The following is a 14,419-nucleotide window of genomic DNA, read 5'->3' on the forward strand; positions in this document are numbered from 1 at the left end:
CCATTTGTTCACTGACTTCAAATCTCAGCTGTCTAGCAACACAGTTATGAGATATTGATTGAAACCATTCAATCAGCTTTTTGCTTAAAATTACAGTATTTACACAATTCTGGAAGGCAGCTTCTGCTTGAAAAGCAAAAGGTCTAAAGAACCAGGACCGGCTCCAGAGCCCAGCGGGGCAAGCACCCGCCTGGGGCGGCCCTTTCCCGGGGGGGCGGCAGGCTGGGCCGGCGGACCTGCCGCAGTCATGCCTGCGGGAGGTCCACCGGAGCCCCGGGAGCAGCGGACCTGCCGCAGGCATGACTGCGGAGGGGACGCTCGGCCGGCGGCTCCAGTGGACCTCCCCCAGGCATGACTGCGGCAGCTCAACCGGAGCCGCCGGACCAGCGAACCGCCCGCAGCTGCGGGAGGTCCAGCCGAGCCGCGCGACCAGCGGACCCTCCGCAGTCATGCCCGCGGCTCGGGGGCGCCTCCCGGGCATGACTGCTTGGGGCGGCCAAATTTGTAGAGCCGCCCCTGTAAAGAACCTAATTATTCTGTTTCAAAATGGGGAGAGAAACGTCAAAGCTGAATTGTTAACAGTTCCCAGAGCTTCATCAGGATGTGGAGAGAACTTCTGTAACATTATTTTAAGGCTTATCTTCATGAGGAATTCTGGAATAGTTATTCCTGATTAACTCCATAAGTGAAACCTCTTATTATAAGAGTTCCTTATTCTGAAGTAGTTTATTTGAAATGTATTAAGCAATTTCAGAATAAAGCACTCTTATTCCAAAATAAGCATGTCCACACAGAATTATTCAGGAATAGTTAATCCATATTAAAGTCACACTTCACTTTATTCTGGATAAATTTTCCATGTATAATTAAAGCTATGTTTTAGTCCTAGGTATTTTTAGTAAAAGTCGTGGATAGGTCACGACAGTAAACAATAATTCAGGGCCTGTGACCGATCTATAACTTGTACTATACCCCTGACTAAATCTTGGGTGCTCCACGGCAGGGGACGGCCCAGGACCACAGCTGGTATGGGGGGAGAGTGGCAACGCTAGCGCTGGGGAGGACAGACCGAGACCGTTGCTGCTGCTGGGGGGGGCGCGGGGTCTCAAGACTGCCCCAGTAGCGGCCTGTGCGGCTGTCCCTGGGGTCAGTCACTCTGGCCACTGCAGAAGTCACAGAGGTCATGGAATCAGTCACTTCCCTGACAGACTCAAGGTTTTATGTATAATGAATCCCTTAGAAACAGGCAAACCAACCTCAAATGCCCATCCCTCTTTCACTTCATCAGAGTATAGAAACATGCAACTCCATAAACCTAGGCACTTGTTCGCTACACCCACACACCATGAATATCTGCACCTAAGTTCTGTTAGTTGTTTATATAATTTCTAGTTTGAAAGTAACATTTTAAATACTTAGATCAAGAGGATATAAATTTAAACGGTAGTCCTGGTGATGGAATTTTGTTTTCATTCTTCTGTTAGTCTGCTAACAGCAAAGAATTCATAATCAATGTTGCAATATTCCTATTAATTTAATGTTAAAAGTTAATATAAGAGTCATATCCTAAAACTCATGTCAAGTGATAGCTGCACCATAAGAAAGAGATTTGTTTTGTAAGGTTCACAACTTTGGAGTTTATTTATTTATTTTTTAAAAGAAGTCTGAGAATCTAAGTGTAGACCCTATTACCTGCAGATTTAGGTAAGTTTTTAAGGAAGTCCTTCCGGTCCTCTTCATGCAAGATGCTGTAGACACTTGTATTAACCAAATCCTCTTGTTTATACTGCAGATATTGTGTGACATTTTCTGATACAAATACAATGTTCCCATCTCGATTTACTACAAACAGGAAACCATCCAATGCCTAAAAATACATTGCAACAATACATTATAAACACACACACAAAATTCCAGACCTGCTAAAACAGTTCATTTAAAAAAGTAAGTGGGAGATAAAGTGTTGTAGTTTAGAAGAATCACTTAACTTTTCTAGTAAAAGAATTAAAATTTTGAGTTTTCGTTAAAGAGAAACTTTCATAGTAAGGAAAGTTTCAAGTATCAGAAACCCGCTGTTCAATTGTTCTTCCACTATTGATCTTACCATGATGATAATCAAACATTTGGTTTTTAACTCTTTTAGCCTGGAAACATGACACTGAGTCTGTGACATCTCAATAACTTCTATAACAATACAATGAAGTCAAAGTCAGGATTATAAATTTGCCACAAGACCTTTAAGAAGCAGAAGTGGAGTGTGAGAGAAATAGCCTTCTTAAGGATATATTTTCAATACCAATGAAGAACATTTAAAAAAAAAGGGGGGGGAAGGAGAGAGAGAGAGACTATCCACTTTTTAAAAACCACTGTACTCATTCCCAAATCAGAAACAGCATTAGAATCTCTCTAAAACAGTTAGCTTTGAAAGTACTTCAAAAACTTGACTCAAAATAGCAGCCTACAACATACTGAACTACTTTGTGTACTAAGCAGTAGGACTGGTTTCCTGGTTTTTAGAACTCTTAATAAATGTTACCTTATGTAATTCTTATGTAATTTGGAGTCTCAACTCATGAGGGCAGCAGCAAACTGATCTACTGCATACAGCAGTGGTCATCAACTGGTCGATCACGATTGACTGGTTGATCCTAGAGGATCTCCCAGACGATCTTTTCGGCGGTGCAGTGTGGCTGCTGCTAAGGCAGACTCCCTGCCTACCCTGGCCCCACACTGCTCCTGGAAGCGGTCAGCAAAACGCAGCTCTGTGGTCCTGGGGATGCAAGGGTCTCTCTCCTGCGCTACTCCTACCTGCAAGCACTGCCCCCTCAGCTCCCATTGGCCGGGAGAGCTGCGGGAACGGTGCTTGCAGAGAGAAGTTGTGCGCAGAGCTACGTGCCCCCAGCAGCCCCCCCCCCGGGCGCGTTGGCCCCTTCCGGGAGTGGTGTGGGGCCAGGGTAGGCAGGGAGCCTGCCTTAGCCTCGCTGCACCCACCGCCTACTGGAAGCTGCCGGAGGTAAATGCTGCCTGGTGGGAGGCTGCTCCCCAACCCCCATCCCTGAGCCCCTCCTGGAGCCAGCACCCCATACCCTCTCCTACACCCCCCTTCCCAGAGACCGCACCCTGCACCCCCTCCTGACACCCCAACACTCTGCCCCAGCCCGGAGCCACCTCCCGCACCCAAACTCCCGCATAGAGCTTGCACCCCTCACCCCCTCGTGCACCCCAATCCCCTGCCCCAGGCTCAGCCAAGAGCCCCCACCCCCTCCCAAACCCCTACCCCAGCCTGGTGAAAGTGAGTGAGAGTGGAGAAGAGTGAGCAATTTGGGGGGGAGGGGGATAGCGGGCGGGGCTTTGGGGAAGGGGCAGGGTAGATGCTGGGTTGCCCTTAGATTCAAAAAGTGATTTTGGACGTAAAAAGGTTAGAGACCACTGGCATACTAGAATTGATCCTAAGAAGCACCATTCTGCACCTGTAACTTCCTCCTAAGACAATGGGAATTCAGGTGCTGGTTGCTTCCCAGAATCAGACCCTTGGTCTTACAGACCATCATCAAGCCACGAAAGTCCTTGATGGCCATTTCCTGAGGTAAAAAGGGGGAAAAAAACTTGAACGCAGAGTCTAGTCAATGTAATCTTATTAGCCATTTATTGGGACTACGACAAAAATAGAACAGCATGCTAAGGCAAACCCAAATGCCATCTGATTTTGAATCCTCTAGATTGCTTCAGCAGAGTTGAGAAAACAATGATGGATTTTATTTTTTGTCCTTTTAAAACAATTTTCTCCATTGCCCTTGCACGCTAGCATTTCTCAGTGTTGTAATCCTGTCACATAATCTATCGCTTAAGAATATGCAATATCAAATCTCATTTGGTTGTCCCAGGGCATCATTTACACTTGCCTGTAGTAAAAGAGGTCCCAATGAATCCTTATCAATAACCCCTTGACCTGTAGAAGATACGTCAGCCTTCTGTACATCATCATCACAGGATGCTGTTTTTCCTAAAATCAAAAAGACAAGTTTTCAGAAAGGCACCATTTTGTGTTTGGAAGCATAGAAATATTTTTGAAGTTATGTGCTGCATTCCAGGAAACCTGAGAATAAGCAATGAAGCTGTAATTATATGATTCCATTTAATGTTACAATTATATGCACAGAGGGAGCACAACACTTTTTTTTTTTTTAATACGGTAGAACTTCTGGGCAGGGATTGTCTTCCTGTGTGTTTTGAAAGCACCTAGCAAATTTTGGATTCTGCCACACCACCACCACAGTTTCCATGACAAAACTTCTTCCATTGGGAAGATGATTGCTTTATGAAATGAGTGTCCTTTGGTCACTTTTGGCTGGCCAGCACAAACTTTTCAATATAATGAAAAGCTTCCTAATTCTTCCCTTCTTCCTGTACAACCGTGTGGAAGATAAACATTTTAAATCATGTTAAGGCTTAATTTAGGCTTTAGTCTAGAAAGTAATCCAATTTAATATGCAGAATGTACGGTTTGCTCATTTAATTGTGTTCTTGGATCCAAATCAAAATACAAAACCGGAAACGAATTCTCACTTGGCCTTCTGCAGATTATTTAATCATATCTGATGCCAATAATGAAAACATTTTTTCAGCATTTTAACCTAAAATATACTGAAGAAAATGTAAAAGTTTGTTACAAGGAGAAAAAAAATAAAAATAAAACCATGCAGTAAAGTAATGGAAAACAAGCAGTAATCTCTATTACTGTGGCACCTGCTGGCTGTTTAAGCAGACCACAACAGGAGTTTAATGTACCAAAGGAAGATTATCAACCAGTGAAGTGCACAATGAAGTGGCAATAATGCCACCGAGAAAGTACTTCTAAAATAGCAATTAAGGCTACTTTAAAAAGTAGAAACACGTTCCAACAGGGCAGACAGAGCAGAATTTGGAAGTTTACCATTCCAGGTAAAGTGTGTGATATATTCCAGCAGGCTTCTAACATAATTTACTACTGAGTGGAAACTCACTGAACTGGCATATACCTGATGTGTAATCTATTCTAATATTTTTGAAGTCACTTCTACCAGCACATGCCTCACAATTACCAGAGGTTATGGGGGGAAACAGCAAATTTAACAATTATATTTGTCTGATTTGTTTAAAAAACTACTATTGTTACAAGTAAAACCTAAAAACCATACTGTAAAACTAAGACATTAGCAAAATAGATGTTCCTCTATATTTTCCCCAGTTTATTCTGCACCTGATTACATTTTGTGTACAGTTAATGGGACTTTTTAATTGGTTACATCAGGGGTTGGCAACCTTTCAGAAGTGGTGTGCCAAGTCTTCATTTATTCGCTCTGATTTAAGGTTTTGCGTGCCAGTAATACATTTTAACGTTTTTAGAAGGTGTCTTTCTATAAGGCTATAATATATAACTAAACTATTATTGTGTGTAAAGTAAATAAGGTTTTTAAAATGTTTAAGAAGCTTCATTTAAAGTTAAATTAAAATGCAGAGCCCCCCGGACCGGTGGCCAGGCCCTGGGCAGTGTGAGTGCCACTGAAAATCAGCTTGTGTGCCATCTTCGGCACGCGTGCCATAGGTTGCCTACCTCTGGGTTACATGGTCAGCTAGTTGCAGTCTGACTGTATTGGACCCCAGTTATTTTTCCTTGATAGAAAGGCTCTCAAACACCAAAACAGGAGCAGAAAAGACAGAAAAATGTAACATGAATTTCAAAAAATAATTTAAAATTTCAGGACATAGCACTGAATAAGAAACTGGGCTTCTTTTATAAATTAGTTTCAAATAATCCAAGTTGGCAGGGAACCTTTAATTAATAGGCAATAGATGGATTTCTTTACTCCAGTAGGCAACTAATCCATCTATGTTTTGAAGAACAACTGCTTTATGACCTATTTTAAGCTTTTATTGCTTGTGTAAGTAGTTTAAGGAAGTTAATAAGAAATGGTGTACTTTAGGCCCTGATTCAGGAAAGCTTCCCTATTCATAAAGGGTGTTAAGCACTTGCTTAACTTTAAGCATTATGTTTAAGTCCCACTAAGCACATGCTTAAAATTAAGCATCTGCTAAGTGCTGAATAGGGAATAAGCCCTGAACAAGAATGGATTTAAGCATGTGCTTAAATGCTTTCCTAAATCAGGGCCTATTGTATGAAAATTCCATTGTATTATCTCAGCCACTAAGTATTGTTTTGGAGAGAAACTGCCTCCTGATAGAAAACCAAATATTCTTCCTTATGATTTAAGAGAGAAATCCTTACCTTGTTCCTTTATCTGCCGGATCTGTCTTACAGTTTCCTTTAAAATTGCACATTTATCTGGTTTGACATTGAAATTGTCAATGTCACTCAGATTAGCAGATATCAGCTCAGCTAGCTCCTCAATATATTTGCTTTCCTGCTCACGTCGGCGTTTCTCACCACTGCAGATCAGACTAGGAACAAGAAGCAGCATTTAATGTACATAAATTTCAGCATAAACAAGAACTATGATCACACTGTCATTTTAGATGCATTTCAGATACCACTTATCACATAAATTTAGCTAGTGGACATTCATCTTGTCAATTTACACCTGTAAGTTTTTACAGAACCATATAAAGGAATGTATCTTCAGAGATTATGACAAGGTTATTATTTCAAGAATAACTGTTGTAGTTATTTTCTTATTGAATGTAATGAAAATTCCAACTATTACAAAACTAATGTATTTGTACTATATAGGCATTTTAAGGTGGAAAAAACTGCAGCACCGTTTTGCTTGCCCAATAAGCTATAAACAAAGTTTTACATCTAATTCAATGGCACTTCTCTGTCAGTAACACAATTTTGGAACACTGCACCCATCAATTCCAGAATTTCAGGAAATGTTCTCGATATCAGTGGGCACAAGTATATTGATTTTAAGGTAGATCAGACCACCAGAAAAGCTTATTTCACAGGAAAATCGGGGGTTCCAGAGTGACTGGTGTTGCAGGCAGAAGAATCTCTCTGCTGCCCCTGGTGGCTGTCTACACATACCAGAAGCAGCATCTTAACTGGCTGCATGGGGACAGCCTGTAGTTTGGATTATCACAGAAATAAGAAAGCCTTACAAGTAGCAGGGAGGACCTAGGCGGCTGGGTGTGGAAGTAGGAATCTAGGGGGCAATGGAGATGGGGAGGGGAGCATAGGGATCCAGGGAAATGTGGAAAATGGGAACAGTGAGCAGGGGTTTGTGTCAGAAACCTGGAGAGGGAGGAATGGCTATGAGTAGGGCCCTACCAAATTCACGATCATAGGATTTTTAAAATTGTAAATTTCATTATTTAAGCTATTTAAATCTGAAATTTCACGGTGTTGTAACTGTAGGAATCCTGATCCAAAAGGAGGTGGGGGGGGGAGAAGAGGGTCACTAGGTTATTTTAGGGGATCGTGGTATTGCCACCCTTACTTTTGCACTGCCTTCTCGGCTGGGTGGACAGAGAGCGGAGGCTGCTGGCTGGGAGCCCCCAGCTCTGAAGGCAGAGTTGCTGCCAACAGCAGCACAGAAGGAAGGATGGCATGGTATGGTATTGCCACCCTTACTTCTGTACTGCTTCCTTCAGAGCTGGGCCCTTGGTCAGCAGCCACCACCCAGCTCTGAAGGCAGCAGCACAGAAGTAAGGGTGGCAATACCACGATTCCCCCTAAAATAACCTTGCGACACCCCCCCACACACACAACTGCCCATTGGGTCAGGACTACCAGTTTGAGAAACGCTGGTCCCTGTGAAATCTGTATAGTATAGGGTAAAAGTACACAAAAGACCAGATTTCAGAGGGAGGGAGGGGAGACCAGATTTCACGGTCCATGGTGCATTTTTCATGGCTGGGAATTTGGTAGTGCCCTAGATGCGAGGAAGGGAAAATGGGGACTGGGTGTGTGTGCTAAGGACAGGGGGAAATACAGAAACCCTACCATGAGGGGAAGGGAGGAGGCACACAGAGAATCCGGCATGGGGAAGACAATGCAGGACTTTGGTATGGGGGCAAACACAGAGTCACAGGCATGGGAGGAAAAGGGGGAATGGAGGTGCACACAGAGCATCTGCCATGGGGGAAGGATATGGGCACACAAAGAACCCCTAACAAGGGGAGGGTGAATAGGGGTCAATGGCATGGGGAGGGGGGAGAACATGGGGTACACAGAGCACCTTGGCATATGGAAGAGGGGGCTTTGGGGAACATTCAGAGCTTCTGGCATGAGGGTAAGTGTGGAGGGACTTGCAGGGAGTCCCTTAAAAGATTTTATCATCTGAATATAAATGAATAGCAAAACTCTTTTAATATTCATTTCAATTAAAACCTAAAAACAAAACACCACGCTGCACTATTTATAATTTTATTATGAAAAATCTAATAAAAACAGTGAGGAAAATGTGTTTACTGTACCCTGGTCCTGGGGCATTACAGGGCAATGGCTTGCGTTTCCTTGACTCACTGGTCAAGCTGTCCAAGGAGTTTTCTCCCAATCCACTCATCTTGACTGAGCAACAGCCAACTGAGTTTACATCAGCAACTGAAGTGTAAAAAAAAAAAAAAGGGAATCAAACTGATGATGCTCTCTCAAGATATTTCAGACAATTAAAATAAATTGTTTCACAGTATTCTTTATCCATTTTACAGTGAGACTATCCAGATAAGCACTAAGTCATAATTTATAGCAGCCTTGCAAAATTTTAGTCACACCACGATGCATGATATTTTTGGGACCAATGTGTAATATATTGCTTTAACTATCAATCACCACTTACTGCTCTACATGATACAAGAACTTGGAGGATCAAAGCTTGAGGAGCTCAAAAAATATCATGTGGTCAAATTATTGCTAAGAAAAAAATACTGTAGATTACTGCACATGCTCAGATGCAACATACTTTCCAAGCACTATGTAACCAGAGGAGTATACACAATCCATATTTTAAAAAAACAAACAAAAACAAAAAAACCCAAAAAAAACTAACCACACATCTCCCAGATCCGTACCACTTGCTGGAAAAAATCTAAGACATAAGAATCAACAGCTTCTTCAGCAACAGATGCATAAAATATCACTGTCAAGATAGAAATGTTACCACAAATGTTACATACCCTCTGACTCTGGCCATTAAATCACCATCTTAGTTAATAAGTGTTTTCCAGGGAGCAATAAGGAAGTTACACTCAGTGCTAACTAAGAAATGCCTTTAGATAAAAAGTAATTTTTGGCTCATAAAACACTGGATCATTAAACAGCTATGCTAACCACAGGTGCAGAACATGTGTTTTAAATATTCTCCAAAACAATTCTCATTCTATCAACAAATCACAAATCACATATTCTATAAAAATGTTTACTTACCTTTACAGTAACAGTTGCTCTTTGAGGTGTGTTGTGCACATATACAGTTCACTGCGGGTGCCTGTATGCCCAGAGCACTTGAGTTGGAGACATTTCTCTTCAGTTCCACTATGCAATGCATGCTCTCCTCATGCTGTCAGCTGAGAGCATAAAAAAGTTTGTGGTTGCCACCTTCCTCTCCATTACTTTGCAGTGCTATATGTGATGTCTGAAGCAGTGGGAAAGGTGGGAGGGTCAGGTAATGTATATGTGCACAACACATCTCAAAAAACAAGACAAGTAAGTACACTTTTCCCCCCTTTCGAGTGATTGTGCACATATACATTCCACTGCAGGTGACTCAGCAGTTCCCTTATATATTATATATGGAGATATACCTATCTCATAGATCTGGAAGGGACCCTGAAAGATGATTGAGTCCAGCTCTCTGCCTTCACTACCCTGTGTTCAGCAGGCCAATGCTCAAACCACTGAGCTATCCCTCCCCCTTACAATGGAGGAGGAATCTTGGATCATCTGAACAGAGATTGTAACACTAAAGTTGGCATGATCACGAGTGGCTTAAGTGATGGTGTAATGAGAAAAAAAAGTAAATACAGCTGACACAATCACTGCCTTGAAGATATCAACTATTGGAATATTGCTCAGAAAGGATAATGAAGTGGACTGAGCCTGGAGCTGTTTTTCTTGGTGGAATAAAAACTTATCAAGATTGTAGCAGCACTTACTGCAGTCAGAAATTCAGTGTGCAATTCAGTGAGATGAATTATGGGTCACTGATCATAGACTACAAAAAGCCTGGGGGTAGTCCTGAAGAATCTAGAGTCGTCCAGTTAGATTGCCAAAGCTCTACAAACATCCAAGGTCTGAAGCGTTTTTCCATCTTTAGAAGAATGGGGTTTTGGAAAGAAAACAAACAAACAAACAGAAAATGAATATTTGATTCAAGGTGGAAAGCTGACATTACCTCAGGCATAAACTAAGGGTGTGGCCTAAAAGAAATTTTGTCTTTATGGAAAACCGTGAAAGGAGGATCCCCCAGGAGAGCCTGAAGTTCTGAAACCCTCCTAGCACAAGGGATTGCCACCAGAAAAGCTGCTTTTGGATACAACAACAATAGTGAGGAGGAAGCCATAGGCTCGAAGGGGGGCCCTAGGAGTTTGGAGAGAACTCAATTGAGATCCTATACAGATCAGACACAGGAGGGTAAACGTTGAGTATATCTTTCAAGAGACTCAGAAAAAGAGAAGGTGAGAGAAAGTGGAAAACCCATCTAGTGGTGGATGCAATGCAGAAAACAGAAGTCACATGAACCCTCATGGAACTAACTGAAAGGCATGATGATTTCAGGTGCAACAGATACCTCAGTGTGACACTACGCCCCATATTCTTCATAGAGATATTGTTGTGATATGAATATGGCCTAAGATATGTTTTACACAAGATGGGTGATGTGAGATATCATTGGAAAGGTTATGATTTATTGAATATGATTATCCTATTTGTACGCATGTATCATTTCTGTATCTGAAGTTAGGAATATTGACTATGTATCAATTGCACCTGGGGAACGGCCATCAGACAGTAGGCAATCAGCCAAGATGGGCCATTAGGCGGGACAATAGGACTTTGAAGATACTAATCCTTCCACCTTCCTGAAAAGCTTCCTGGGATGGTGCTTTGACACTGAAGGGTCATGTGATCATGTCATAGAATCATAGAATATTAGGGTTGGAAGGGACCTCAGGAGGTCACCTAGTCCAACCTGCTGCTCAAAGCAGGACCAATCCCCAGACAGATTGTTTGCCCCAGTTCACCAAATGGCCCCCTCAAGGATTGAATACACAACCCTGGGTTTAGCAGGCCAATGCTCAAACCACTGAGCTATCCTTCCCCCCCCCCACCTGGTACTGGACCCCATCTTGGCCTGCTAGTATTTTTCCACAAAAGGGATGGAGACCAAACTGGGCAACAAAGGATTCCTGCCATATGTAAATCCTATTTAAGGTAGGGAAGTGAGTTAATCAGGGCTCCGTCTTCACTGAATCCCATGCCCACCCACAATGACTGCTGGAAGATCTAAGAAACAAGGACTGAGGAAGGGAGAAGAGCTGAGCCCGGGCCGGAAAAGGTGTCTGGCCTGTGAAACAAACATTTAGGGTGAGCTATTACTACTTGTAATCAGTTTCTTTAGTGTACTAAGCTTAGTTTGTGCATGTGTTTTATTTGCTCATTAAACTGCTTTGATCTGTTTGCTAACCCTTAACATCACTTAAAATCTATCCTTTGTAGTTAATAAACTTGTTTTATTTCCTTTAAACCAGTTTGTGCAATTCATAACAGGGAAGGGGCGGGGGGGAAGCTGTGCATATCTTCCCTGCACATTGAGGGAGTGGTATGCAGTGAAAGACAATACAATTTTGGGTTTACACTCCAGAGGAGGTGTGCAGTTGAGTGCTGGGCAACTCCCGAGTGGAGTCTTCCTACACAGAGCTGATTTCAGTGCCAGTGTCTTTCTGCAGCTGTGTGCGCACGCGCACTGGAGGAGGCTTGAGGGCCCTGGCTCAGCAGGACAGGGTGCTGGGACTTCCCTATAGGAAGACTAGTCCTGTAGTTTAGGTTTTGTAGCAATAAAGACCTGCAAGGTGATCTAAAGGATCTCGAAGGTGAGACAGGTTCCTCCTTTCTGAGTCTGAAGAAGAAACATAAGCCTCCTCAAAACAGGGAGAAGCAGTTCCTGTTGGGATTCTATGTGGCCTGGGTTTTTGGAGACACATTAGGATCCAAAGGAAGTGAGGGTTGGGGTGTGCGGAAAGCCAACAAAGTGATCAGTGCTGGCATAACTGGTCAGAAAGATGACTAAAGAGATGAAACAATGTTCATTGACAGTGCTGGTGGAACCGAAACACACTGAATCTACTGAAGAGAGGAAAGAGGATTCAGCATGGGTGAAGACACTGCCCTCAACAGCACCAAAGGAGCCAGTCTCGATAGTGCTGCCTCAGACGGGACCGATAACTCTAGCCACAGGCAGTGAGAAGGAACTGAGGGGGTCAGGGTGGCGCTGCCCTTGTACAGCCCAGGGAGGAGCTATGGTCGTAGGGCATGAGTGCTACCCCATGGGTACTTCTAGACAAAGTTCTCCAGCTCTGGTGCACCCATACACCCACATGGAATACACAGCTGCATCTACCCAAATAACTAAATTAAGTTACTACCACTAAATATTAACTATATACACTAAAGTTCTGAAATCGGGCTACCCGAAGCAAATGCTACAGGGAGCTCCAACTCTCACCACAGGCAATGAGAATGAACTGAGAGGGAGGCAACCACGACATCCCTGTTATGCCTTTGCTTGACAGTACTGGGGCACATGCACCACCTATTGATACTGCAAGCAAAAGTCTCTGACAAGTGCACTGGGCACACAAACACCAGCAATGGAATGTATATGAGCACAATCACCTGAAGGAGAATTAGCATATACTATCAAAGAGAGTTTCACAGTTAACTGTCCATCTACCAACAATAATAGGTTTCTATGCATCCTTTGGGTCCTCTCACATTTCTGTTCTGCAAAGGAAACTTAGATGGAAAGTGTCATACAGAGGGAGGAGAAGCATTAGGGTAAGGGGTTTAGTATAACTTCTGGTGATTTAATGGAAATGGCAAAGTAAAATCTGTGCATCTCTTTCAAAATTTTACCCTATAGTGTCAGATCTCTAAATCAATTATTTTATTCAAGTATCATTTAACAGGTCTTAAACTATTAAAGCCAACATTTCATGTTATATCTGGTATCCTGCTTCTAGCAGGGCAAATAAAACATCTACCTCAACATGTCAAGACCTATTCCTTTCTTTGGACTGGCTCTACTCGCTGGCACATTTCTCTTCCAGCAAAGGTCAAACCAAAGTCTGCTAAAAAAGTGTAGTCATTTCACTAACTCTTGCAAGACAGTTTGGATCTGTGCAGTTTTGTGTGCCTCAAATCAATACATTTATCTGATTTAAAGCTTGTATTATTGAAATTGCTTTTATAGCATAATGAACTGTGTTCACTATTGAGTTCCCAGTGCAACATCATCTATTATAACTGGATATCAAAATACATTCAGTAATTATTGTAGTTCATGACCATATTATTTAGCCAAAACATTCTCATTGTATAGGCACTATTTGCATTGCACAAGATATGACAAGAAATTACATTACTACCAACATACACAGACGAATGGCAAGGTTTACACGCAGAAGGATGGCAATGTTAAAAAGCACATATATAAGAAACACAAATCACTAAGGATATGTCTACACAGCCCAGGGAAGTGAGCCTCCCAGCCTGGGTCGACAGACCAGGCTAGTGGGGCTTGTGCTACCACTCTAAAAATAGACAGCGCTTTGAATTTACAGCTCAGGCTGGAGCTCAGGCTCAGAATCCCCCCCACACCCCAGCTTGGGAATGTGAGCCACAACTTCACAGTGCCATCTATCTACACAACTATTTTTAAAGCACTAACATGAGCCCTGCTACAGTTAAAACTTTGGTGTGCTCTAAGTATTATAAACCCTAAGAACCCATATTTTGTACTTTATTCGTATTTATTTTGACTATGTTCTTCAAAGACAGGAACCATGAATGAAAATTTGCATTGACTTCAATGAATCAGGATTTCACCCCATGTCTTCACTACTGGGGAGATCAATGCTGCTGCAATCGATGCAGTGGGTGTCGATTTAGCAGGTCTAATGAAGACCCACTAAATCGATGGCAGAGAGCTCTCTGGTAAACCCTGGTACTCCAGCTCCCTGAAGATTAAGGCCTGTCAACCAGAGAGCGTCTCCCATCCACACAGCGAAAACACTGGGGTAGGTCAACCTAAGCTATGTCGACTCCAGCTACGTTATTCATATAGCTGGAGTAGCGTAGCTTAGGTCGACTTACCCTGGTAGCGAAGACAAGCCCTTGTAGTCCTCCCTTTTCCCATCCTGTCCAGAAACAGTCATTACAGTCAGTATTATGGCTCCATCTCAAAGCACCAAGGAGGTAAAG

The 14,419-nt window shown here is 42.7% G+C and overlaps 1 protein-coding gene across 2 annotated transcripts in view; it reads right to left on the reverse strand.

Annotated features, from left to right (window-relative positions):
- Positions 1 to 14,419, reverse strand: part of NCOA3 (nuclear receptor coactivator 3) — a 156,101-nt gene that overhangs the window by 29,989 nt on the left and 111,693 nt on the right. For both annotated transcript variants that reach the window (XM_044986386.1, XM_044986385.1), the window contains exons 5-8: positions 8,416 to 8,542; positions 6,266 to 6,438; positions 3,903 to 4,003; positions 1,693 to 1,867 (exon numbers count right to left, since the gene is read on the reverse strand). In XM_044986386.1, the coding sequence (XP_044842321.1) occupies positions 1,693 to 1,867; positions 3,903 to 4,003; positions 6,266 to 6,438; positions 8,416 to 8,504 (538 nt within the window). In that variant the 5' untranslated portion in view covers positions 8,505 to 8,542. The remainder of the gene's footprint in view (positions 1 to 1,692; positions 1,868 to 3,902; positions 4,004 to 6,265; positions 6,439 to 8,415; positions 8,543 to 14,419) is intronic.

Source organism: Mauremys mutica, chromosome 13 (assembly GCF_020497125.1).
Source record: "Mauremys mutica isolate MM-2020 ecotype Southern chromosome 13, ASM2049712v1, whole genome shotgun sequence".
Lineage (NCBI taxonomy): Eukaryota > Metazoa > Chordata > Testudines > Geoemydidae > Mauremys > Mauremys mutica.